Here is a 26,612-nt window from a genome sequence, read left to right as displayed (position 1 = left end):
TGTGCAAACGGTTTGCTCCCAATGTCTAGTAAAATATTGGTATATAAGGGCTAAGTGTTTTTTGCGTACATATATTTAGGACACTGATAGTACTTTGCTCTTCTTGGCAAATTCCACTTTTATGAATCTCCACACTATAGTGAAGATTGTCTTAATCTCATTGTCAATGATAAATGATACCACATGCTTAGAATACTCCCTATTTATATGATTATTAGTGGTAAAGGGTTTGGTCCTTTTACATCACATATGACCAAGGCAGAGAAGGGATGTAGCCTCTTACAGAGAAAAGTTATTACACACTATGTGAATATTAAAAGAAACATAAGGCTGTGGATTTGGGCCAGGGTGCTGTGTGGTGAGATTTCCTATTTTTCAGACAGCTTAGGCTTCCTGCCAAAGTACTCATCCCTCTGTTTTGAATTACTTTGCATACAGTCCTAAATATTTCCTATGAACCTAACAGTTGATCCTGTATTGTAAAAGTTCCAACACAAAATAGCACTCACAATTGATTTAACATTTGAGACAAAGTTTGTTCTAAAGTTCTTTGTTCCAGAAAGGTGAGACAGTATTTCACAATAAAACACACTTTTAAATTGTGAAGATGAGTGATGTTGAAATTTAATCATTTTCAGCAATAAACACTTGCTACTATTATACTAATTATAATAATATTATATTAATAATAATACTAGGTAAATTCCCCAATCCTCTGCTGTCTTATTCCCACATTCCTTCTTCCTTTTTCCTCCTATTCATTCATTAGTTCATTCACTCACTTTTGAAAATGGATCACATGTAGCCACAGTTGGTTTTGCACTTACAATGGAGCTAAGACTGGCTTTGAACTATAATTACTAATTCCCTTTGTCCACCTTATAAGTGCAGAGATTATAGGCAGGCCCCATTACACCAAGGTCTGCACTTTCATTGCTATCATTTTGTTTTTTACATGTAAGTTCAGTTGTCCAATAAAATAAAACAACTGTCTTCTCGTCAATCATCAGACTATATATCTCACAGTTAAAACCTACCTTCAAGGTTGAAGTGCATTTGGGGCTTCAGAAAGATGAGAGGGTAAGAACACAGGGTAGTGGCTTAGAGCTATCACAACTGTTTGTTTCCCAGTCAAGAAGCCCAGGTCCTGATGTCAGTGCCACACACTGACAGATGATGGATGTCTAGAGGGGTTATGGATAACTAGATGATGATGATGATGATGATGATGATGATGATGATGATGATGATGATGAAGATGATGAAGATAGATAGATAGATAGATAGATAAATGAAAGACATATAGAACATAGTGAAATCATTGAAAAATAGGTCTAGATGGATGTCAGAAAGATAGATGATAAATATATGACAGATAACTAGAGGGTAGACAGATAGATAGATAGATAGATAGATAGATAGATAGACAGACAGACAGGCGAACAGACATCAGATAAATACATAGATGATAGATAGACAAATAGATACAGATGAAAGAAAACTTTGTAACATCTATAACAGGACCTTGTGACCTAACTCAGAAAGAAGTAAAAAAGCTTTATTTCACATGGATGGAAGCTGAAAGATTAACATATAAATTATATTAAATCATATAATAAATTTGATCTTTGAATTGAAGCTGGAGATCAAGAAAAACTGAACTTAAGTAAATTTTAGAACATTAGTTATGTACCTATTTTATTAGAACTAATATATATTAAATTTTGAATTATAGAATAGTATGTATCAGACCATATAAAACCTTCTTTTCTATAAAATCCCACTGTAACCAGTAGCAGAAGATGGCTTTTGAGGGTACTCAGACAACTGGACAATACACAACCTGTATAGATGAATCAAATGTTATAAATTCACCTCATTGTATTTAAAATAAAATTCATTTTTATGTAAATGTTTAGTAAGGATTTTATTGCTTCCCTACTTTTAACTAGAAATTTTAAAACAATCATAATTAATTATACATTAAAACTTCATATATTAGTCCTAATGATATAGCTAAATAACTATTAAACATTTTAATATTCACTGAAGGTAATTTCCTTCTTGATCTCCAATTGAAAATATCAATTAAAAATTCAATTTTAGGAAGAATATTTTTTCTTAATTTGTTTTGCATAATGAGGACACTACAAATTAATGTTCCCACTGAAAATCCCCAAGAGATGTTTTATGGATGATGACGTATTTATCTTCATGAATCACTTAGGAAACCCGAATTACTTTTCAGACAATTTATCATGCTCAAGTCATCTGAGCTGACTCACCAAACAAAGTGCTAAGTGACATTTACAGAAAGTCAGAAGGAAGATTTTCAACTTGGTAGGTCAGGATGTACCCCTCCTATCTATCACAGAAGTCAGCACAGGGGCAGGGCAGAATACCAGATGCTAATTCAGTGGAAAGGAACCTGACAGAGAGGAATTTTTTGTTCTTTTTTTTAAATTCGATATATCCTTTATTTACATTTCAAATGATTTCCCCTTTTCTGGGTCCCCACTCCCCTAAAGTCCCATAAGCCCTCTTCCCTCCACCTCTTCCCCCATCTACCCCTTCCCACTTCCCTGTTCTGGAATTCCCCTATACTGCTGCACTGAGTCTTTCCAGAACCAGGGGCCACTCCTCTCTTCTTCTTGGACATCATTTAATATGTGGATTATGTCTTGGGTAGTCAAAGTTTCTAGGCTAATATCCACTTACCAGTGAGTGCATACCATGATTGATCTTTTGAGACTGGGTTACCTCACTTAGTATGATGCTCTCCAGCTCCATCCATTTGTCTAAGAATTTCATGAATTCAGTTTTTCTAATGGCTGAATAGTACTCCATTGTGTAAATATACCCATTTTTTTTTGTATCCTCCGTTGAGGGATACCTGGGTTCTTTCCAGCTTTTGGCTACTACAAATAGGGCTGCTATGAACATAGTGGAGCAAGTGTCCTTATTACATGCCAGGGAATCCTCTGGGTATATGCCCAGGAGTGGTATAGCAAGGTCCTCCGGAAGTGTCTTACCCAGATTTCTGAGGAATCACCAGACTGATTTCCAAAGTGGTTGCACCATCTTGCAATCCCACCAGCAGTGGAGGAGTGTCCCTCTTTCTCCACATCCTCACCAACACCTGCTGTCTCCTGGTTTTTTGACCTTAGCCATTCTGACTGGTGTGAGGTGAAATCTCAGGGTTGTTTTGATTTGCATTTCCCTAATGATTAATGATGCTGAACATTTCTTAAGGTGCTTCTCAGCCCTCCAAAGTTCTTCATGTGAAAATTCTTTGTTTAGCTTTGTACCCCACTTTTTAATAGGGTTATTTGGTTCTCTGGGTTCTACCTTCTTGAGTTCTTTGTAGATATTAGATATTAACCCTCTGTCAGATTTAGGGTTGGTGAAGATCCTTTCCCAATCTGTTGGTTGACCTTTTGTTCTTTTGTCAGTGTCCTTTGCCTTACAGAAATTTGTAGTTTTATGAGGTCCCATTTGTCAATTCTTGATCTTAAAGCGTAAGCTATTGGTATTCTGTTCAGGAACTTTTCCCCTGTGCCCATGTCCTCAAGGGTCTTCCACAGTTTCTTTTCTGTTATTTTCTCTGTGTCAGGTTTTATGTGGAGGTCCTTGATCCACTTGGAGTTGAGCTTAGTACAAGGAGAAAAGAATGGATCGATTCACATTCTTCTACATGTTGACCTCCAGTTGAACCAGCACCATTTGTTGAAAAGGCTATCTTTTTTCCACTAGATGCTTTTAGCTCCTTTGTCAAAGATCAGGTGTGTGGGTTCATTTCTGGGTCTTCAATCCTCTTCCATTGATCTGCTTGCCTGACAGTGTACCAATACCATGTAGTTTTTATCACTATTGCTCTGTAGTAATGTTTGAGGTCTGGAATACTGATTCTCCCAGAAATTCTTTTACTGTTGAGGAATTTCTTTTGATGAGAAATGGTTCCTAACATTTTACCAATTTGAGCAGACAAGGCTCAACAGAAAATGCTACAAGCTGACCTGCTTGTATTCATGTCTAAGACTTGGTTTTATTTATGTGTATGCACATGGACCTGTCACTCTATGTGTGGGTGCCTGATCCTAGAGTTATAGGCAGTTGTCAGCCACCTGACGGGTACTGGCTGGCATTGAACCCAGATCTTCTACAAGAACTGCAAGCCCTTTTAACCCTTCTCTATCCCCAACACTGACATAACTTTAAACACATGACCTAGCAAGTTGAATCCAATTTCCCAGGGAAAATAAATATTTGTTCTGGTGGATTAGAAGAAATGGAAGTCCTGGGCACCCCGTGTCATGAAAAAATGCTGATGGTGAATACAGATATGATAGTGGTAGTAGAATCAAGACAGTAAAAATGTTGGTACTGAAATTAACCTGGCAGTATTGAGCCAGATGTCATACTTAATACTAGCACTCAAAAGGTTCACTGAGATTTCAGGACTAGCCCAGGATACACAGTAAGTTTAATGTTAACATGGGCTATAGAATGAGAATCCTGTCTTTAAAAAAAATAGAAGAGAGTATTGGTTTTGTCTTTGAAAACATTATTTATTTAAGACCTCCTAATGTGCTGTATATCAAGAACAAGTACACAACATGGATATCATTTCATTTGTGAATGAGAAGACCAAGTTTTTTAAAGTCTAATCCTGCCATTTTGGGCCACTTTCACATTGTGGGGTGGAACTAGAATGTTTACTGTTTTTTCTAAGAACACTATTTTCTACATCACAGCCATCTAGCATCCTAGTTTATATAGACTCCTGCAGGGTGACTCTTTAAAAGTGTGAATTCCAGGCTAATTATAATCCTTGGCTTTCAGAAGTGCCAATGAAAGAAGCAGGGAATTTGACACCAGCTGATGGCTACTGGTTACATTCAAAGAGGCCACACTAATTCAGATGTAACCCAGGCTCCATGATAAAAAAAAAAAAAAAAAAAAAAAAAAAAAAAGAAACACCAGCCTCCTTAACAGCCTTCCACATACAGTGTACTGGACAGTCAATTCCTCTTCTCATTCTATACAGAAGAAATCTCTTCAGGGAAGACAGGCTTAGCAGAAGTTGCAATGGCACATTGCTGATGGGAGAAATCACCGTACTGGATAAATATTTTTTTGTTGTTGTTTTTAAAGAACAATGATTCTAAACTGTTAATTTTCCGAACAACTGATAATATTGTTTGAAGGCTGTAGAGAAAGCTCAGTGGTTACAAGTACTTTTTCTTGCAGAGGACCAAAGTTTAGTTGCCAGCACCCAGACTGGACAGATTACAACTTCATTTAACATTAGCTGTAGTGGATTATAGACCCTCTTCTGGTCTCTGTGGGCCTCACAAACATGTAAATAAAATAAGCAATCAACCAACTAATCAATCAATGAAAGGTTGAAGAAAAATCCAGTACATAAGAAAGTGTGTTGAATAGAAGTAGATTAGTTGTTAAGAGTGCTTCCCGCACAATTGAGAAGACAATGGTGCCATATGTTGACAAATATAACCTCTAGGGAATGAAGGAAGAAATGCTTTATCTACAGAATTACTGAGACTACATTAACAACCAATCTTGCGCCAAATGCCAAAATCACCTGCATCATTTAAGTATCTTAGGTATAAATAACATGTCTGTTCAGAGGAGTCCTTTTGAAAGATATGCACTTCTTTCTTACTACTGTGACCGTATTTTCAAAAAAATGTTTTTTTTTAAAATTATGCACACATATGACTGTTTGTATGTGGGTATGGGTCCATGAGTATAGTGCCCACAAAGGCCAGAGAAAGTGTAGGATGTCCCTGGCACTGAAGTTATAGACAGTTTAGAGCTGCCAGAGGTGGGTGCTGGGACTTGAAACTCAGGGGCTCAGTAAGAGCAGCCAGTGCCTTTAACCTCTGAGCAGTTCTTTAGTCCTATGACATAGTTTTCTGTTCTTCCATAAAATTTGATGTAAAACCTCAAAAGTCTTAAATATCCATTCAAGGCAGAAAAATACCAAATATTTATAGCAGGAAGGACAGTGAATTTTAAACAAATGTAAAAATTTTTATTGGATAATGATTATAATTTCACAGTACTATAGTCTTTTGGTTTTGGGTCCAGATTTGATTTTTACTTGAGAGTTTATTGAAGAGTTCTAACCCCTAAAAACATTCCAGGATAGCACAATAATTCCTAAAGATCATTTCAAATCTTTGAGAAAGTCTTTTGATATGGGGTAATTTGTACCCAATAATGAGCTAAACAAGCCCATGGTAAACTTGTTTTGGATTGTTTTCTGTACTTAAGATTTTTTGGAAGTTATTCAACCATCCTTCTTTGACTGAAAATCATTATAGGACAGAAAGGTTGTTCACACATTTTACTATCATATATAATTCACATTGTAATTTGAAATCTATCATAGCCATGTCTTATCCACAATAAAGTATGCTTTAATGTTAATATTTTATTAGAGTCACTCATGTTTTTTATGAAACAGATTTCCAGAAACACTGATAGACAGTCTAGCTATCCTTCAGTTACAAAGACCCACTGTAGTCAACTTGTAAAATAGGTTAAAGGAAAGTTCTATATGCTCAGATGCCCATGATATGCCTCATCCATCCATCTGTCCACCTGTCTGTCCATCCCTCCATCTGTCCACCACCCACCCATTTATCCACCCACCCATGCACCCCTCTACCCAACTATTCATCCATCCATTCATCTACACACCCATGTATCCACCCATTCACCCATCTATCCACCTACCTATCCACCCCTCTACCCAACTATTCATCCATCCATTCATCTACACACCCATGTGTATCCACCCATTCACCCATCTACCCACACATCTCCTCATCCATTCTTCTACCCACCAATCAGATTCTTCACCCATTTAACATTCATGAAGGAATTCTGAATGATAATCATTATAAGAGATACTATCAAGATGGTTTAGAAATATGAGAACCTCAAAATTTCTTGAAAAACTCCACATAGCATTTTAAATGTCACACACATAAGACATGGAAGATGCAGACAACATAGAGAGAAGTGTGATTCAGATATCTGAGTTGCACTGGGCATGGGCTTACAGAATAAAACAGCATTTATCACAGGCACTGAAAACATGCCAATGAAGTTACAAAGTAGTGAAATAGCTGATGCTCTTCATAGTCATAAAATTTCACACATTTTGGATACTGGGTTGTTGGAAAACAAAACAAAATGAAACTAAGAGCCAAAAAAAAAAAAAAAAAAAAAAAAGCAAAAACGTGTCCTTCTTCAGCATTAAACAAGATAGACACATTTAGATGGTAGGATGCTTTTCCTAAGTGTAAAGCCTAAAAGAACCCAGTGTGTCAAAGTGTGCAATGTTCTTTGCACAACTGTAGGCGGCGCCATTCATGCGGATTATGATATGAATGGATCTTATGATTTATGAAAATGCTTTGCTTTGCTACTACAGGCTAAGATAAACCTTCACCAATTTCCATTGTCATTTCCCTGCCTCTAAACTCAACGGGATGCACTTTTGTTTCTTTGCCCTCATCCCTTCACAGGATGCTACTGGTCATCATCTGACGAATGAGGACAAGGGTGATACCAAGCTAAAATGCTGGTCCCTCCCTTAGCGAATAGATGAACCAAGATGGTCAATAAGGGAATTTAGCTGTAACCACAGAATATGCTACAAGGGCCACTATGGGTATAAGATCCTTTCACAGGCTGGTCCTCACCCTTAGGTGATGTAACATGACACTCCTCTCTTCACCTCTTAAACTGAGAATGAAGTTCTCCTGGCTGCAACTCAGGCCTCGTCATTTGAGGCAGGTCTGTAGGCGATACTGACCATAGAACAGTAGACCCCGAAGAACTGGCTAATTCAGTTCGTGCAGAATACAACTGAGATCCAGCCTCTCATGTTTTGCCTATATTCAAAAATTTCTATAAAGAAAAGGGCAGATTTAAAAGATCCTCCTCTTAAGTTATCTGCATTAATACAGGTTTAGATCTGAACATTTTGGACAATCATTATTGAAACAATAACAAAATTCTCCATAGAAAATAAGTTCATAAAGCTTAGAGAACCCATTCCATAAAAATAATTCTCACCAGCCCCAATACATAAAAAGAGAATGTGCTTTCAACATTTTGAAATCACAGACCCTATTCATATCCTCATTTTTCTTTAACAATATTTAATAGCAAGTCACTTTAGATAAACGCAATGGCTTAAATGCGCCAGTAATGCCCACAAGTACTAATGAGGTAGCTAAACATGATAGTGCTCATTTTATTAAAAATGTAATAGTCTCTCTGACGCTGATTTATTAAGATGATATAATCTCCATCATAAAATTAAGGGGTTTGCTATTCCTAGGTCACAAACAAGGTGTGTGCAAATAATATCATGATTACAGCCCTACTTTTAAACACACTCTGCTACATAAAATAACACAGTAATAATTTTTGTTTCAAGCCAGATTAATAGCAATATTTAAGGCAATAAATCTGCAAAGGAACAAGTGCTTTTTAAAGGAAATCTCATTTTGATATGACTATTTATCCTCAGAGTTAAAATAATGCACCGCCGACTCCTGTCTTTTTCCATAAACAAAAGCCACAGTGCCAAGATCCAACATCAGAAATGGCAAAATTATATATTTTTCTTCTTTTGGGGGCATAAATAGCAATGCCAAGTTCAGTTTGTTCCACTGATTTTAAGCCAAAGATACAGAAAAAAAAAATAGTGAAAAGCCTGGTCTCATCGTATGTCATAGGCTTCTATTAAAGTTCTAATGTAAATTCCCACTTTCCAAGTGGCAGGAGGCAGGATTACTCTTGCACATAAAAATCCCATGGGATAAAGGACAAGGCAGAAAGGGGACAAGGGCGCAAGGAAGGGAGGACTACATGCTTTGGGATTGAGAATCAACATCCCAACTAAAACTAAGGTTTAAATATTACCTTCAAAAAGTTTTAACATTTGAGTTTGTATATAGAGGGGAGGCAGGCTCAGTATTTAAGCTTTAAGATACTTCAGTGAACACTAGAAGGTTGCCATCTTTCTAATTAACACACATTTCTTCAACACAGCGGTTCAGAAACAAGTTACTTGAGCCAACTCATAAATGATAACTTGCAAGCCTTGAAGTTGCTATGATTTCTCTGACTCTGCCTCCCACATGCTGGGATTACAGGCAGGTACCACTGTGCCCAACTCTGTGGTCTTTGATGGATGGACTGTCCGCTGTGTGTGGCTCCATCATCTTTGATAGCCAGCATCTTTTCATCTCTTGCCTAGAGAAGCAGCACTTTCACTATTTGCGTATCCTCTTGTCTCTTTTAGCTGCCTTCCAGAGCCGTGAATCCATCTATACTCAAGAGACCATCCCTGAGATGCTTTTCCTTAAACATTCTTTTTAAATCACTCTCAAAGTATGTGCCACTGCGGCTGCATAAGCAACTCTCTCTAAACTCTGGATTTTCATAAGTGGAAAAGAAAAGAGGTCTGTTGCACAGCTCTAAGTTGGAAATAGGTGCAGAGTTCCAAGTGTGAAATGTAAACCAAAAGAACTCAGCTGTGAAGCCACAGAGCCTGTCAGCAAAGTATTTTGATTCGAGTTCGATATCCTGTGGATTTCCAATAAGAACAAACTTTAGCTTACCGCATGCTAGAATTTTCCAGGAACTGTCCACTGCATAATGGACCAACACACTCACACATACAAATATACACATACATATACAAATATACCACAATACAATGCATACATACATGAATACTGAAAATACACAGATGCACACAAGCACACACACACACACACACACACACACAAGCACACACCATACTCCACACCCTAAATACCAGGAACTAGAAAATTCAAACTGACAGGAAACTCCACTCAAAGTAACTACAACATTGGCATCTGCTGGTCTGGTTTCAGAAGTTAGTATGATATCAGCTCCTTGTATTCGCTTCTTTACATACAAAATGATTCAAGCTTTAAATGCTAAGAACAGAAGCAGTGAGCGACCTGTAGACACAGATATCATTTCCATGGGTTCTAGGCACTGAATACAGGCCCGTCAAGCCTTGACAGTAAGCACTTTTACCTGCTGGCCATCTCATTAACCCATCCAGTGTGAAAAAACAAACACACACAAAACAAGTGTCTTTGATGGCAGGATGAAATACATCAAGAATATTTTTAAACGATTTTGTTGTTTTTGCCTTACAGTGGATGCAAAGGAAAAAGCTCAACTCCTGCACCATAAATACAATCGTAATACCATTAGAAATAATTGTACAAAAAACTGGCTATACATTAGTAAGAGACTAAATCAGAACATTTCCCCTCATGGAGATTTTTTCTACCAAGCAAATGCCAAACATCCTATATGTCAATTCATTTTAGGGTGGCAATGCCCATGATCATTGGAGAGACCATTCTTATACTCTCTGACCACCCTCTTTAGTCAACTGGCCTTTTCCCCACCACGCAAATGAAATGCAGTGAATGAATTCATTCTAGGTATAACACCCTTGCCTGAGATGTTTGTCTTCTAATGGCAATCTGCTCATATCTGCACTTTCTTCCCACCCTCCAATTTTATTTGAAAGAAGAAGAGGGAAAAAACTCCCAATTTCCATTTCAGAGAACATTCAGTCACTGAAAAACATCTTACTCTGTGCCACCAAGTACATAAAATCATACAGTTAAAATGTTTTAAAAGTATTTTCCTTTGTCAGATTCAACAATACAAAGGTAAGGTGGAGCTACACTGAAGTTACTGTATTTTTCTTTTGCCTTTTTTTTTTTTAGTAAGTAACAGGGGAAACTATTGAACTGCACAATTAATCGGCAGAATTTGTATATTTATTTTAGAAGATTCTATATACCTGATAATGTTGTACTTCATTTTCTAATTGTGGCAGTTTCAACTGCGGGACTGCTCAGGAAGTACTGGGGTTGGAAGAAGGTAGTATCACTGGTTTTGAGCACTTGACAAATGTAAAGACTGCTCACTCTATTCAAAGTTTCTGCAGATAAATACCTATTACGCATGCCTGTCCTTCCCGTTGCTGTTTTTTGGGTGTTTAATAAGGGCCTACAAGGTTGTGATTTAGCAAAACACTCATACAGCATTGCACAGGCCAATGGAACAATGCCCCCAGACCTCAGGGTAAGGAGGCCATTCAATAAGTATTAAACATGTCTGCTAATCTATAAACATGGGGCAAATGAAAGCACAAACGCCAATGGCAATTTTCCCTTTTATTCCTCTGGACACATTTGATTCCTGTTTATTGATATTTTCTGCAAAGGACCAAGGCTTTTACCGAAGAGGGATGGACCCAGGGTCATCCCCCAGGTCAGAGAAGCACATGGTACACACAGCCACTGCTGGGCAGATGCGTCTTCTCTCCTGCACTCCGCCTGTTAATCACTTCAACGTGTGAGCACGAAGACAAAACCTTTCCCCACAGCTTCTGAGGACATTTTCCCACTGAGAGGAAAACAACTTCACAGGGAAGTGAATATGATCTTCAAAAGTGACGTGTGGCCTAGAGAATGAACCTCAGACTGTGTAGTGGTGAACACCGAAGGAGCAAACTCTCACATTTCTATGTGAGGTGCCAAAGCTGACCAGTCCACAGTCACGAACTCACTTCTGCACACACAGCAGAGACAAGGCTATAATTCTAACCAAAAGCAATTTTGCCTCCCTGACCAACACCACTTGGACATGTTTGGGGATCGTCTTTATTGCCACCACTGGGAAAGGGTGGCTGCCTTTGTCACCTGTTGCCAGACTCTGCAGCGCTCAGATAAAACAAAAGGCTCTAATGTCACTGCAGGTTTTGCTTATTTTTTTTTCAACTGAGTTAAGGGAACAACTTTAGACCTGCAAAACTAGTTTCCAGAATTTGCAAATTTATGTCAAAGGCAAAAATGTTCATATTACTTTGTATATTTTCTCATTGCAGAGGACAAAGGCAAGACATGTCTGCTATTAATGAGATTTAAAAAAAAAAAAAACTTCACAAATTGAAGAAAGAAGATTTCAGAGTATCCAAGCAGACGACAGAAGTGATTATGTATGTCCTTTCTGGTGACTACTATACAAGATGACAAAGTCACACCTAAAACGCATAGTCCCAGACATGAACTTGTTGCAACGTCCAAAGCCACAGAATCAAAATCTGAAATTTTACAATGTACCAGACACAAACACAGGAAACACAACAGGAGATATGGAGAGATAGCTCAATGATTAAGACCACACTTGACGCTCTTCCAGAGAACTCTAGTTCAGCTCACAGCATCCACACTGGGAAGCTTATGACCTTCCATAAATCCAGCTCCATTGAATCTGATGCCCTCTTCTGGTCTCCACAAGCACATACACATGGCACACCAACACTAAATCAATCAATAAATGCTTGTTTGGAGAAGTACACCAAAAGAGACAATTATTGGAATGATATCTAATCCATTATTATTTTGATACTCTTATGGAAAAGTGAAGAAAAAAATCCACATGAAAGTTAGTGAAGAAAGTATCCCTGAAAGTGAACCCTACCCAAGACACAATGCTAACAATAGCAACACACTAGGCACTTGAATAATGGGATAATATCACCTGCTCTGCTCATACTAATCCCTCCTAATAAATTCCTTGGAAATGTGACTGGGCATCATCTTAAAATGTATTAAGAAAAAATAACTTTAATACATTTATATGGTATTGTACCAGAGCAATCTGGAAGACATTTATATTGTTCTTTACATTCTCTTATAAAATGTAGCCTAGAAAATAAATGACCACGACTGAATTCCACATTTATCAGTAAAGGGTTAAGTTATTATCTTGAATCCAGAATGACAGAAAAGTGAGGCACAATGTCTTCCCACCAAATGTACCCAGAAGACTTAAAGCTGTAAATGCTAAGTAGACTTGGGAATGATTTACTCTAGCATGTTCATGTACTGGCATCACTAGGATGCCACAGACAATAAAGGTCCTATCACTAACATAGTTCAGAGGCTGCTTTGAAGGATACTAGGATCCTAATGCATTAACATTTTCCACCAATCTATTTACCTGCCTTTATGCTCTGCACATTAACAAATTCAATTATTTATGAATAGTAAAGCCAGAACCTCATTATCTAAAGCAAGATTTCAATCACACCAAGTTGACAAAGTCTAGCTGTCAGTAGGACATCAGTAATACAATAAACAGGAAAAAAAGAACCTGTATGTTCTTATTGATGAATAAAATAATATTTTAGTTTCCCTTTTGCCCAAATAATAGGAAGTTCGGCGATTCACAAACTAGACTGGTCTATCCCACTAGATCATCCGCATCTGATAAGTGAATTTGGGATTATGGGAAATCCTCCCACACTTAAGGTACCTTTTGTAGGGTAGTATTTTTCAGTTGCGTCTCTTAACTTCCCACTGGAAAGTTTTTCATCAAGAATTTAAGGGGGCGGGGACACATAATTGCCTTCTGAGAATGTCATGCCCTGACTTCATGTGGTATTACTGGGAATGAGGCCACATGAAGGATCTCGGAGTGATCCTGGAAGTTTATTTATCATTTAGCATTTTTCCTATATTTGGATAATCTAACAACTGAGAGCAGATGCTTCAGAAAGCAGAAAGTAGAAACAAGAAAGATTAACTGCATCCTGTAAGCTGACGGATTAAGTCAGAGAATTATTATTGACTATCACAAAGAAAAAAGAAGCTTGAATAAAATTCTTGCTGTATCTTAACAGGGATATGCAAGTAGGTGGTGGAATTTATTCGGAGCAAGATAGGTAGTTTTTGATATGAAAGTATCACAATAACTTTGATACTGAATAATTCATATATGATATAACCTTGGAGGATGAAAGGAAATTTGAGAAAATTCTTATTTGTAAGCATCTGGAAGAATCGCCAAGACACTAACTCTATCCTGGTAAAGATTAAAGTTGACCTCAGATAAAACTAAATGTTCACAGAAATTGCTTCCTCACAACTAGATGAAAATGGAAATTATTTTGTTCAATGTTGATTCCTCAAAAGTTAAAGAAAATCATCATTTTTTCTTTAAAATTACATGTACTTACTATTCATATACATTCCTGTATCTGAGGGACACAGGTAGGAACTGATTCCCTCTAACACACAGGTCCTGGGTATTGAACCCGGGTTACCCTCAGGTATGAGAGCACGTACTCTACCAGCTAATATATCACTGTTCTGTATATATGTGCTTTCCTATTTTGAAAAGATATTTCTCTATATTCATGTTTTACTATTTAAAAAGGATTTGTTAACTTTTATTATACATGTATGAGTGCACCATTTGTGTGCCTGGTTCCCATGCAAGCCAGAAGAGGTTTTAGAGACAGTTTGTCTGTGTGGATCTATGTACAGTTTGTGTGCCTAGTACCCATGGAGGCCAAAACAGTGTATCATATCCCCTATAACTGGAGTTGCAAAGAATAGAAATCATCATGTGTGTGATGGGAACCAAAATTGGATCCTGTGCAAGAACACTGCGTGTTGTTAATTACTGAGCTTTCTTAGAAGAAAACATAAGATTTTTGTTTTATTCTCAGAAATTCAGAACTGCTGATAAAACAGCTCTACAGTTTCTGTTAGGCTAGCTATCTACCTGCCCAACAATTAATTATTTAACTCTTGAGATAAGGTCTTGCCCTTTAGCCCAGACTGCTCTCAAGCTCTGGGTGGCACTTCTGTCTGTCTCATTCTCCTAAATGCTAAGAAACAACAGGTATGAACAGTCACCTCTGTTCCTGCCAGGGTTTCTCAACGTTCATACCCCAAGCTAGCTCTCCTTTCGATATCTACAACATTAATTTCCCCCATTCAATATCTCCCACGTTGAACTCTGCTTCCCAAGGAAGGGAAAAGGACTTGGGTTAGAAGCCTGCTAATCATTTTGTATGACTGGTCACCATTCCTTCTCCAGCTGTGGGGCAGATATGATTTTCCAAAGCTTTTCCATATTTGCATATGCTTTGGGGGCATTCTCCAATATGTTGCTCATCTGGATATACGCTCAAGTTTTCTGGAGTTGTATGTATGGCTGGTAGGGAGTGGGAGGGGGAGATGGGCTGTGTGAAGGAGACCATATACACAGGTGCCGAAGGGAGCCCTTTGTACACAGGCGTATTCTGCTCTGTGACCAGCAGACTCACCCATCATTAGGCAGCTATGGAGCTACTCTGATGCTTTGGTCCACAGTTCTTGTGTCTGCTGCTACTATGAGCACTCAGCATTTAATTCCCTCCTGTCCCTGCCTCTCTCCATGGTTCTTTTTTTTCTTTTTTCTTTCTTTTTTTTTTTTTGAACAAAGCTTTTCCACCTCACCCTAATCATGGCTCAATTCCTGGATTCTCCTTTATAACATCACCTCTGTATCACAAGCACTTTGCTCACACTTACCAGTGTCCTAGTCAGTCGACCCAAGGATATTCTCATCATCTTCATTCTCTTGAGTCTGTGGTCTCAGCCCTCTTCTCCCTGACAGTACTGCTCAGTTCTGACTCATTTTTGCCCACTGCTGGCCTCTCGCGCACCATGTGCACACAGTACCTCCCTCCCTGGCTTCCTCTCGGCCTGACCAGTGAGTGATTCCCAAGAACTGGCCTTTCTTCTGTTTTCCTCTTCACATATTCTTCTGGGAGTCTATCTGCCGCTGTAGTTAAATTATCACATGCACAACAAGCATTTCCAGATTGACGTTTGTTCTCTTCTGGCCGTAGCACAGCTTGAGTCGTCCCTTGAGTATTTGTGTGAAGCTTCCTTCTGGAATGATCATTCTGGCTGCTCATGGCTGGCACTCACACTGAAACTGCCATCTTCCCTTTGAAGGTCTTTGTTGTGGCACAGAATCTCCCAGTGAGTGTTCTCATTCGACCATCCTTATATTCCCCCTATGATCTCATCAATTTCCTATGGTATTCTGTGTCTCAGGCCTTTAGAGAAATTCCTGGGACAGTGCCCATCCCACTAATACTGCATGGCATTCACATCAGGTAACATCCTTACCTAATATGTTTCAATGTAAAGCTACAAAGAAAATTCACATATTCCCAGTTCAGAATGATGCTCGAATAGTGTCATCCACTGTTCCCTCTGTGCCCTCTGGAGACTGGCCTAACTACTATGGTTGTCCCTGTTGGTACCATTTCTATGACTTGCTCATAATTCCAGTAGACAGAAAGAACTATCTTCCATTGCCCAAGTTCTGTTACATTTTGTTTATTTACTGGGTATTTTTTTTCCTGCCAGATTCCTTATATGGGAATTACAGAATATAAAAAAAAATTATATAGAAAAATTGTTCTTTCTCTTTTTCAACATTTTATTACTTGTGATTATGGGTCTGTGCATCTGTGTGTGTGTGTGTGTGTATGTATGTGTGTGTGTGTGTGTGTGTGTCAGGTCCTATGAGACAAGGGTTTCAGATACCATGGAGCTGGAGTTACAGACAGTTGTCAGTTATCTGACGTGGGTGCTAGGATTGGAACATGGATCCTCTTGCAAGAGAAGTGCATGGTCTTAACCACTGAGCCATCTCTCCACACCCACACAATGTTCTATTTCAATCCATGACCATCGTGTGTTAACATGAAGTGAGTGGTTGTAAACCATTCTAATTTACACCAAAATGAGACTGGATTTCACAAAGGCCTTGGAGAGTTAGTTAAATATTAAACTATAGACATTCAGATGAAGCATGCTTGAAATTCCCTTTGAAAGACTGAAATTTTTGATAATATTATGTGTGTTTAAAAGTCAGGAAGAGAAGAAGGGACTAATGGTCTGCCCAATGCTTTTGGTGTATTATGACAGCAATGTAGTAAGAAATTTGAATTAGGTCAGAGGTTGCAACTTGGTGCTCAGTTTATCTTTCTGGAATTTTGGAAGGATTAAGAGTTCATCATCATTGACTGTTCTTACATCTTAATGGGCACTTTTACCTCCACATTTTCCAAGTTGCTTGAAGACTCAGTGCAGCAAAGGTATACTACATTGAGAAGAATGACTCCACTGGTGGAAAGGTCCCAGAAGCCCCTGCTCTGCATGATACTATTACTTGAAGCAGGGAATTGTATCATCAGCTAATTCAGCTAACTCATTTGCTTTTCGGAACCAAGCAGGCTTTCTAATGTCATCTAACTTTTATGAAATTTAATGAAAGAATTTTTACATATACAATTGTAAGCTTTTACACATATATACAACACCTACAATATAATTTGTTTTACTCTGTGTTTTCTTTTATACTTACAACTAATGGTAGGATAGTTTTTCTTATAATTTATATGACAGTGTGACCAAGCCCAACTTTAATATAAATTATAGCACAATGGCCTTTAAAGAGAAGCATACTGTAAAAAACAATACATGTATATATTTTACTACATTCTTTTGACATTGCATGCCTTCATCAAGTTGCTTGGACATCAAAGCCTTTCAGCAGTAACAATCAGAAACTATGAAACTTATTTATCTTGTTTATTACCTATTTTTAATAACTCTAATTTGTCTAGTTTTGTGCATTGCAGTTTTGTACATGTGCAGTTCAGTTTTGTGTATGAGCAGTTTTGTGTATGTGCAGTTTGTATATGTTCAGTTTTGTGTATGTGCAGTTTTGTGTGTGTGCAGTTTTGTGTATGTGAAGTTTTGTGTGTATGCAGTTTTGTGTATGTGAAGTTTTGTGTGTATGCAGTTTGTATATGTGCAGTTTTGTGTTTGTGCAGTTTTGTTTTGTGCATGTACATGCCTCTGGAGCTCAGAGACATTGAATTCCCTGGAATTCAGTTACAGGCCATTTTGAGTCACCTCATGTGAGTGCTAGGAACCAAATTCAGGTCCTCTGTAAGAACAGTTCTTGCTCTTAAAAACTAAGCCATAGCCCATCCTGGTGGGTTTTTTTTTTGTTTGTTTGTTTGTTTTTGTTTTTTTTGTATTAGTGGTTTGAAATCATATGGAATTTATGTTAATGTTAACAACTCACTACCCACAAATGCAGCAAGCTATGCCTTAGGATGTTAAAGATGTGAACAGAGAGATAAGTGCCAGAGAATCGGAAGCAGAGAAGAAAGCTCAGGACAGTCCTTAGGATAATCCTGGTTTGTTTATATTACTAATTAATTCAACTGGTATAGATGAAATGAATAATAGAAAATAGAGTCACAGTATTAGTTTGATTTTCTATTACATCTCTGTTGTTTAAGACTATATATTCAGTAAGATTTTACCTAAACATTGTCAATAGAAATGCTTAATAAAAAGCATTTTTAAAAAAATTGAAGAAAAGTTGAAGCAGCACAAAATAAAATAAAAACAGATTTTTCTAACAGTAGCACTGAAACAACCCACTGAGTTGATGGCATTTTCCCAGTGATCTAAGTGACTAGTTATCCACACACATGGTGAGGACACAGGTATATATAGATACTTGAAATACACCCAGGAGAGGCCCACATTTGACAACAAACAGACATTTACTGCACATTACATTCACGTATGTGGATGTAGGGCTAATAATTTCCAGCCACGCACTTTTTTGTGGTCATGCTTACAGCCAGGTAAACAGAGGCTGCTATGAGAAAAATATATCTTTTATATCTTTTCAAAATATCCTGAGATGAAAGGGGATCTTCTGAGTGTGAAACCAAGCCTTTATTCTGTCAGGCAATGTGATTATGGAAAAAAACACATATCCACATTGTCTAATTAGGTCATTAAAAAGGACAAATGCGTCATGGAAGCTTTTCCCTTTTGCCTAAGACATAAAACGAGACAATGAAAACAGTCTGGTAATATAGAAATGGCTAAAATTTGTTTCTTTTCAAAAATAATAGGTCCTTTCATCTTTCTATTCCTTAGACAAAGGCAATTAATTTGGAGACAAAATTTTCTTAATTAGTTCAGAGTTTACCCCAGATTATATTTCAGAATATTTAACCAGAAACAGGAAGATAGAGGAGGGGAAGAAGAGAGCACATGGAAAATTATCAACGGAAGTGGATGGGTTCCAGCGAGTGGGTTTGTGGATCACAACACTTTCTGCAGAGTCAGTCGAGAGGATACAAAGTTCACATGCACACAAACACGGAGCAATCGGAAGACCAGGAAGGTCTCGGGAGGAAAAGACTGACATCTGCCTGTGGGTCTTGAAATCCAGGCTTTAACTGCAGCTAACTTAAATAAAAACAAATGGCACAGTTATTTTTGCCTCTTCCTCTGTCTGCTGATTATTACTTCTTGAATTTCACAGAATCTATTCTTCAAAGCATTAAGAAACAGAGCCCAAGAAAACTAAAGAGAGGGTACTCACCTGGGATCCTCGTGGTCCTCTCTTGTGGTCCCATTCTGAATGGCCCATGAGCTGTGAAGACAAGAGGGTAGTTATGGTAAATTAGGTGCATATTTTATGTGGCCAGTATTCTTACTAGTATTTTGAAAGAATAATTAAACTGCTGAATCTGTTTTTGAGTTGGAATGGTATCAACTAGATATCATGAGCAAATTAAGATGAAGGAATAAATCGTCTTGATAGCTAGCATTTCAAACCAAACTCATGCCAAAGTTTGTCTTTGCATATGTCTGCATATGTCTGGTAGGAAGAATCCACTATGTATGGTTTTAGTATCTTTGCCAGAGAAATCCTAGCTACGTGTCAAATTATGCAAAACTTCATGTCAGTAAGCCTGTGGCTGCCCAGGGAAATAAACACCCTAAGTCACCCAATGAAGCTGACTAAAGCACTGTCAGTAAGAAACAGCAGCAGGCCAATCTTATTTTTAGTTATTCGAAAACTCTCTTGGTAACACTGCAAAAAAAAAAAAAAAAAAATGACAGATTCAATGAAGAGCCAGGTGTGGTGGTGCACACCAGTGCGGTGCACACCTGTGACACTGCAACACAGTGGTGGAGGTAGAAGGGTCAGAGTTTAAAACAAGTCAGAGGCCACTGAGCTACACGAGACTTTGTCACAAATCAAAACAAAAAGCAACAAAAGGCAAACAACAAACAAACAAAAGAAACAGAACAAAACACCCAGAATCACTCATTTAACAGGAAATGTTCCCACAAGTTACAAAACTTAATGCTTACATTTTTTACAACAAAGTATAAAATAGTATCAAGTTATCCCCCAAATAAGAATAACTCAGAGCTCTTTCCCCAATACTGCAGGATTATTACTTGTTAGAAAGTAAATTTTTCTTCAGGACAACATACTAAATATCTTTATAAGAACTGGGAGGAATGAGACATCTCTCATTTCCCCTGCACATGCACGTCCCATAATCACAAACTGAAGAGCCACTTACAGCCAGGAAGCTCACCAACAGCAAGAAACAGATACATCCACCCACATCCCTCCATCTCTGGTGTGCAGCCTGATCCCTCAGTGGCTACAGTAGCAAGCTGCCGCAGTAACAGGAAGCAGCAGTCTGCCATTGAACAGAACCCTGGAAAACAGACACCTGGGCAGAGTAAATGCTAAGGCTTAACTGGTGGCTAAAAGAAGCTTACTGTAGAAGACTGGATTCTATACATTGATTATGCTGCTCAAACAAATTGACTGGTGCAAGTGAACTTCATCAGAACCTAACAGAATATTTTTAAATAATACAGAAGAATTCTTAAATTTGACTATGATAACAAAGGCATAAGTCATACTGGAAGACTGTGTCTAAGAATGTAGTATATAGAATGACATATAGATAGTAATGTCCTATACACTGGATTTTGGCTAAGAAAGTAAATTTTAGATATATTTACCACCAAAAGGAAAACTAATGGTAACTCTCTGTTGAAAGATCCGTGTGAATGCCCTTGTGTACGTACTGTCCTTTCTCCAAGTGCCCCCTTCTCTCACCCATGTGCTTAAATCTACATGAAAATTACATAGTAAAATCCACCTCCGCCTCAAAAATAAAATATAACATATAAGATGATAGCCACCTCTGTTTATGTGGATGCCTTAATTACTTTGAATGTTACATTATAAAAGAAAAGCTGAACAAGGAACACCAATGTTACCTGAAAATGTTTATAATTCCACTTTCAATCAACTTAGGAATACTTTTATACCTACCATTATTATATCTATATAAAAATTTCCATGATAATCTTCAATTCTAACATGTTTTCTATATTTTTCTATGATTTTATCAAAAATATTTTACACGTAAATCTTCAATTCTATTATAAAATGTTTCTATCCCATATTTCAATTAATTTAGCAATGTTTTACATGTCTACCACTTTACTCTTTAATTTTCCATGAAAATTGTCAATTTTAATGTGTTCATTTGAAATATTTTCCATGTAAATCTTTAATTTTATCATAAAGTGTTTTTTATTTCCCTTTACTTCCCTTTTCAATAAATAAAAAAAAAATTTAAAAATGTAAAAGATAGGAGGCTGTAGCCGAACAAAAAAATAAGGGATTTGATTCCAGCACTGATTTTAAAAAGATAAAAAAAAAATCCATTCTAATTATTGTGGGAAAAATGTTAGTTTTATTGGAAATAAAAGAAAGTAAGCAAGCAGCTTCTGTTGCTTATTAAAACAGTAAATTTATCACTGTAACTACCTGGTAGAAAGTAAAGATGAGAAGTAGTATAAAATATTCCTAGCTTACAGCAAATACAAATATATAAATACATTATGCATGTGAATATTTTATTTATTCATATATATATGCAAATAGGCTGTCCTTTAAAATGTATACCGTTTTTAGGGCTAGAAATATGAGTCCTTGGTTAAGAGCATTTGATGCACTTAAGGAAGTCCCAGCTTCAGTTCCGGGACCTACATGGTAGCTTACAGCCAGCCAACTGTTCTGAACTCTAGTTCCAGGGAATCTGAAGGGCGTCCAGGGACATGAGGCATACACACAGTGCACAGACATATATGCAGGAAAATAACTCACTCCCGTAAACTAGAAATAAAAAATGTCTTTGAAAAGCATGCCCTTTGAACCAAGTAAGTGAAATATAAAAGCCAAGTGACAATGATCTGCTAAAATCTGTTATATAACAGGAGACAAATCAGCCAGTGAGTTAGGAGATTGACTTGCAGAGTGCAATGAAAATTTGACTTTAGACTCTTACGCCAAAATTGCATAAAAAATTTTTTCTGACATGATAAGTCAAAATAAACTAAGGTAATTCATGCTCCTCATTTTACAAGACACAATTGATCGCTGTCCTCAGTAGCCTTATTATAATGATTTAATTATAGTTTGGCTAGCATAGAATTTGGGCGAAATTATCCAACTATTATTCAAAATTAAATGTTCACACAGTTCAGATTTCTTTAATGTTTTAATTTTTAAATTTCTGATTTATAGACATTGCTTTTTTGGTAGATGCTCTCATTAATTCTAATTTAAAGTTGCTGGTGAGACTTGCAAATACAAATCGATTAATCAGATAATTGGTGTGGTTTATAAATATTTAAATAAGGCCATTTAATTATTTGTCCTCTAGAGCGCTCAAAAGCAATTCTTGACACACTTCAATGGCCGGTCCCACCGTGGACTTACATGCACTGACACCAGGCAGGATCTATGTGTGGAAAGATGGGTGGCGGGGTGGAGTGAACATGCACTGGTGGCAATGTGATTCATTAAAGGATTGGGCAAAGAATACTCTCTAGGAGGCTGAATGGTGATTTGACCACCTGCCCTACTAATTTCAAACCAGCAGTGTTAGAATAAAGTGGCAAAGTCCACTACCCACGGCTATCACGGTAAGCATGGGTAAATTTATTTCTAAATAAAAATCATAATCTATATCCCACAGATTAAAGAGAGAATATTTGCTTGTAGCATCAGGTCAAGAAGTTGATGTTTTTTCTCAGAACAGAAAAGGAGAAAACCATGAAATTTCTCCTCTACCTCCCATCACTTAAATCTTAAATATCTTAACTGTCTTTAGCACAAGAATAATGTTATTTTCATTTGTACACTGATTTGGATCATAAATGTATGACCCAAAAAAGATCAACTCAGTAGTTTGTAAATCTGACTTCTAAAAATTCTGCAAAAACTCACTATGTAGCTTTTGTGCTTTCTTTCAAATTATAAAAACTGGCTATGTGTGTTATCTAGAAGTGACAGCAATTTCCCAGGATCATACGATAAAGAAAAGAGCATTAGTGTAAATGAATTACATTTTAATCTATTACAAGCATTTATTTTATTAAGATTTGTTTTATTTATATGAACACACTGTCACTATCCTCAGACACACCAGAAGAGGGCATCAGATCCCATTGCAGATGGTCATTAGCCACCATGTGGCTGCTGGGAATTGAACTCAGGACCTCTGCAAGAGCAGTTAGTGCTCTTAACTGCTGAGCCATCTCTCTGTCCCTATCACAAACATTTATATGACATTATATTTAAAAGGTAGGGTTTGAGCAAGAATGTGGTATGTTTAAAGACTTATTTTATGTGAGTGTGCCCGCATGAGCTCGTGTGCTCCATATGCAGACAGAAGCCTGCAGCGGCAGGCAGAGGGAGGGCATAGGTGCCCTGGAGCTTTAGTTACATATGGTTATCAGGGGCTGTGTGTGCGAGTGAGTGTGTGTGCGCATGTGAGTGTGTGTGCATGTGTGTATACATGTGAGTGTGTGTGCATGTGAGAGTATGCATGTGACTTTGTGTACATGTGTACATGTGAGTGTGTGCAGGTATGCATGTGTGTGCATGTGTGTGCATGTGAATGTGTATGTGTGTGAGTGTGTATGTGTGTATGCATGTGAGTGTGTACATGTGTGTGCTGCTGTGTGCATGAACACATGCACACCAGGAGGCTTATACAGTTGCTCTAAAAGAACAGTGGTTAAGTGCAGAGCCACCTCTCTAGCCCTTGACTGTGGTTTTATTTTTTTCATTTGTTTTAGCTTCTTTTTTGTTTTGAATATAGACTATTGCTATTATTTTTACAGTTATCAAAAATTACATGTGGAACACTATATGATATGCAAAATATAAATAAAGAGCAATTAATTCTAACTATAATGAATGAGATACAGGAGAGTTTTCTAAATAAGGAGGGCATTAAAGAAAACTAACTGGATAGCTCTCCCTACAGGTTTAAGGCTTCAAAGGGAGAGGGGAGAGAGGGAGGGAGGGAGGGAGGGAGAGAAGAGAGAGAGAGAGAGAGAGAGAGAGAGAGAGAGAGAGAGAGAGAGAGAGAGAGAGAATCCCTTTTTTTCAGTTCTTGTGATGGGTAAAATACAGATTCTTAAATTTATTCCTCGTAGATGAACTATACATTCTTCAAGAGAGACAAGCCTGTTAGATGAAATATTTAAAACATCTCGGCCCTTTGACCCTGAGTCATTTTCATCTTTACAGAGTAAATTCTCCCTTCTTCCCATCTTCTTTTCACAGACTTTTGCAGGCAGTATGTTGCACAGCGCCGACTTCCAAGGAAAACAAAACCATTGCCAAGCGCAGAATTCAAGAAGTTCACAGGAGCAGCAGAGAAGGCAACGAGAAAACAACATGGTTCTCTCTGAGCACAGATATTTTTAAGAGTGCCGTGAGAAATGACAAGAGCTGGCATAATGTTTTTATTTATTACTGATAGAGTTTCACTACACTACCTTTCCCCATTATTTGTTTATATAAAAGCAAATGCTTTGGGCTTCTTGGGAGAATCATAAACGAAGCTCAAGAGCTGCAGGGGAGCTTGCGACTCTATAGGGAAGAAGAAATTATTCCTGGTATTTATGTTAGAAGATATGGCAGGAATCATTAGCTGAGCCTCATGCCATAAAGTTATTCTGCCAGCTACTCAGGAGTGCAAACTGAAGTGCAAACTTAAGTGCAAACTGACAAAGTTAAAGACCTGCCCGAACAACCGAGTGGGGTGCTACCTCCAAATCATGTTTTAAATGGGTTGGGCTAAGGCATACATGGAAAGCATTTGCCTAGCATGGGCAAGGTCACAGGTTCCAGTATGACTTAGTGGTCCAAAGTAAAGATGGAAATGAGGTCACCAGGGTTTAGTTTTAAGGCACTCTAAGAAATCTGTTTCGCCTGGAGGTGGGGGGTAGAGTGGGTCAGGTTTCCCTTTAGACCATGCTAACCTAGAACTCTGTAGTTCAGGCTGGCCTTGATACCCTTGTGATTTTCCAGCCTCAGGCTCCTGAGAAGTGGCCATGATTGGCTTTAAGAAGACTAATACAAACTTTTTAAACACACAAAGGTAACTTATATAGGAGGAAGTAAAAATGTAACTAGGCCTGCTTTTGAACTACTTTTTTTTTTTATTCACTAAACAAGTATTTACTACTGTATGCTGATGATGTGCAAAGCACGGATGTAGCCACAGCTTATATTGCAGTGACAAAATAAAATGTACTTTTCCTTCCTTGGCTCTCATAAGCTAGTGAAGAGGAAAGACATTCACAGAAGCTGTGAATCTGGTCCTGATGCAGGGGAAGGGTTTGCAGTATCACAGGAGAACGGAAGTGCAGCTGGGCTCAGAGCTTATCCCTGTAAGTCAGCCAGGGAAGCCCCTTAGAAAGATGGCCTCCTTCAGAGATCTGGGGAAAGTCAGACAGAGACACTCATAAACCTGGAGGACGAGCACATCAGAAAGGATACAGCTCATACAGGAACAAGAACACAGCCTGCAAGGAGCAAAAGAGGGCCCCTAAACCACCATCCACAAGGAATCAGCTACGTGCAGTCACTGATCTACATTTGATATGTACTTCACCCCAACATCAAGAAAAAAACAAAGACACCCTAAAGAGCATTCCCCATAAAAGACTGAGATCCTGGGGATTCTCCTTGGCCTTAACTCTTTCTTAGGTAGAAACCTAGAGGCACTTTCTATGAATTGCCATATATAGCTTATTATATTTTGCCTTGTTCTGTGAGGTTCTGTGTTCTGAGAATTTATAAAATGTGTCCAGGCATAGAACATTGGTTCCGTACATGGAAGACTCTGAGTGGGATCTTTGGCCCTCCAGGGAATGGGAGATGGGAGAGACTCACAAAGTGATGACCACGTGGATGGGTGTGGCCTGCCAGCTCTGTGGTATCATAGTCATGGAGGTTTCTGTATGATGAGGAAGATCAAATTCACTTAGCCTTGGCATCTTAGTCCACTGTCACATGCTTTTCCTTTTCTTTATAGATAGGTTTCCTCCCTCCAGAATCTTGTATGAGAAAATGGCTGCCTTACTGGTTCCATGTGTACAAAGGTCTTCCTAAAGTGAAGTTCTCTGGACTGGGGAGATATACAACTGGGCGTTCAAGCTGGAGCAGCCCTGTCTGCTTTATTTCTTGGTGTTCCTTTCTTCAGTTGCTGGTTACCAAGAGTGGGCTCTCAAGACTACATTGCCCTCTGCACGAAGGGGACAGCGGCTTTTTGCTTTTCATTGGACGATGTCAGAGAGAAGCTAATAGAATCACAGAGACTCCCACACTTTCTTTGTTTGCCCTCCAGGATTCTACATTCAGGACCTGATATTTTGTAAGACTTAATATGGATCATGTGGAAAACAATTTACTGTCCTTCATAACTT

At 38.0% G+C, this 26,612-nt stretch overlaps 1 protein-coding gene across 1 annotated transcript in view; it reads right to left on the bottom strand.

Moving 5' to 3' along the window:
- The window catches only part of Pde3a (phosphodiesterase 3A), a 260,516-nt gene that overhangs the window by 82,767 nt on the left and 151,137 nt on the right, over positions 1-26,612 (bottom strand). The window contains exon 2 of the mRNA XM_052175199.1: positions 19,384-19,434. Coding sequence (XP_052031159.1) covers positions 19,384-19,434 — 51 coding nt within the window. The remainder of the gene's footprint in view (positions 1-19,383; positions 19,435-26,612) is intronic.

Source organism: Apodemus sylvaticus, chromosome 2 (genome assembly GCF_947179515.1).
Source record: "Apodemus sylvaticus chromosome 2, mApoSyl1.1, whole genome shotgun sequence".
Lineage (NCBI taxonomy): Eukaryota > Metazoa > Chordata > Mammalia > Rodentia > Muridae > Apodemus > Apodemus sylvaticus.
Note: the sequence above shows the minus strand (reverse complement) of the source record. Positions and strands in the feature narration are given on the sequence as shown.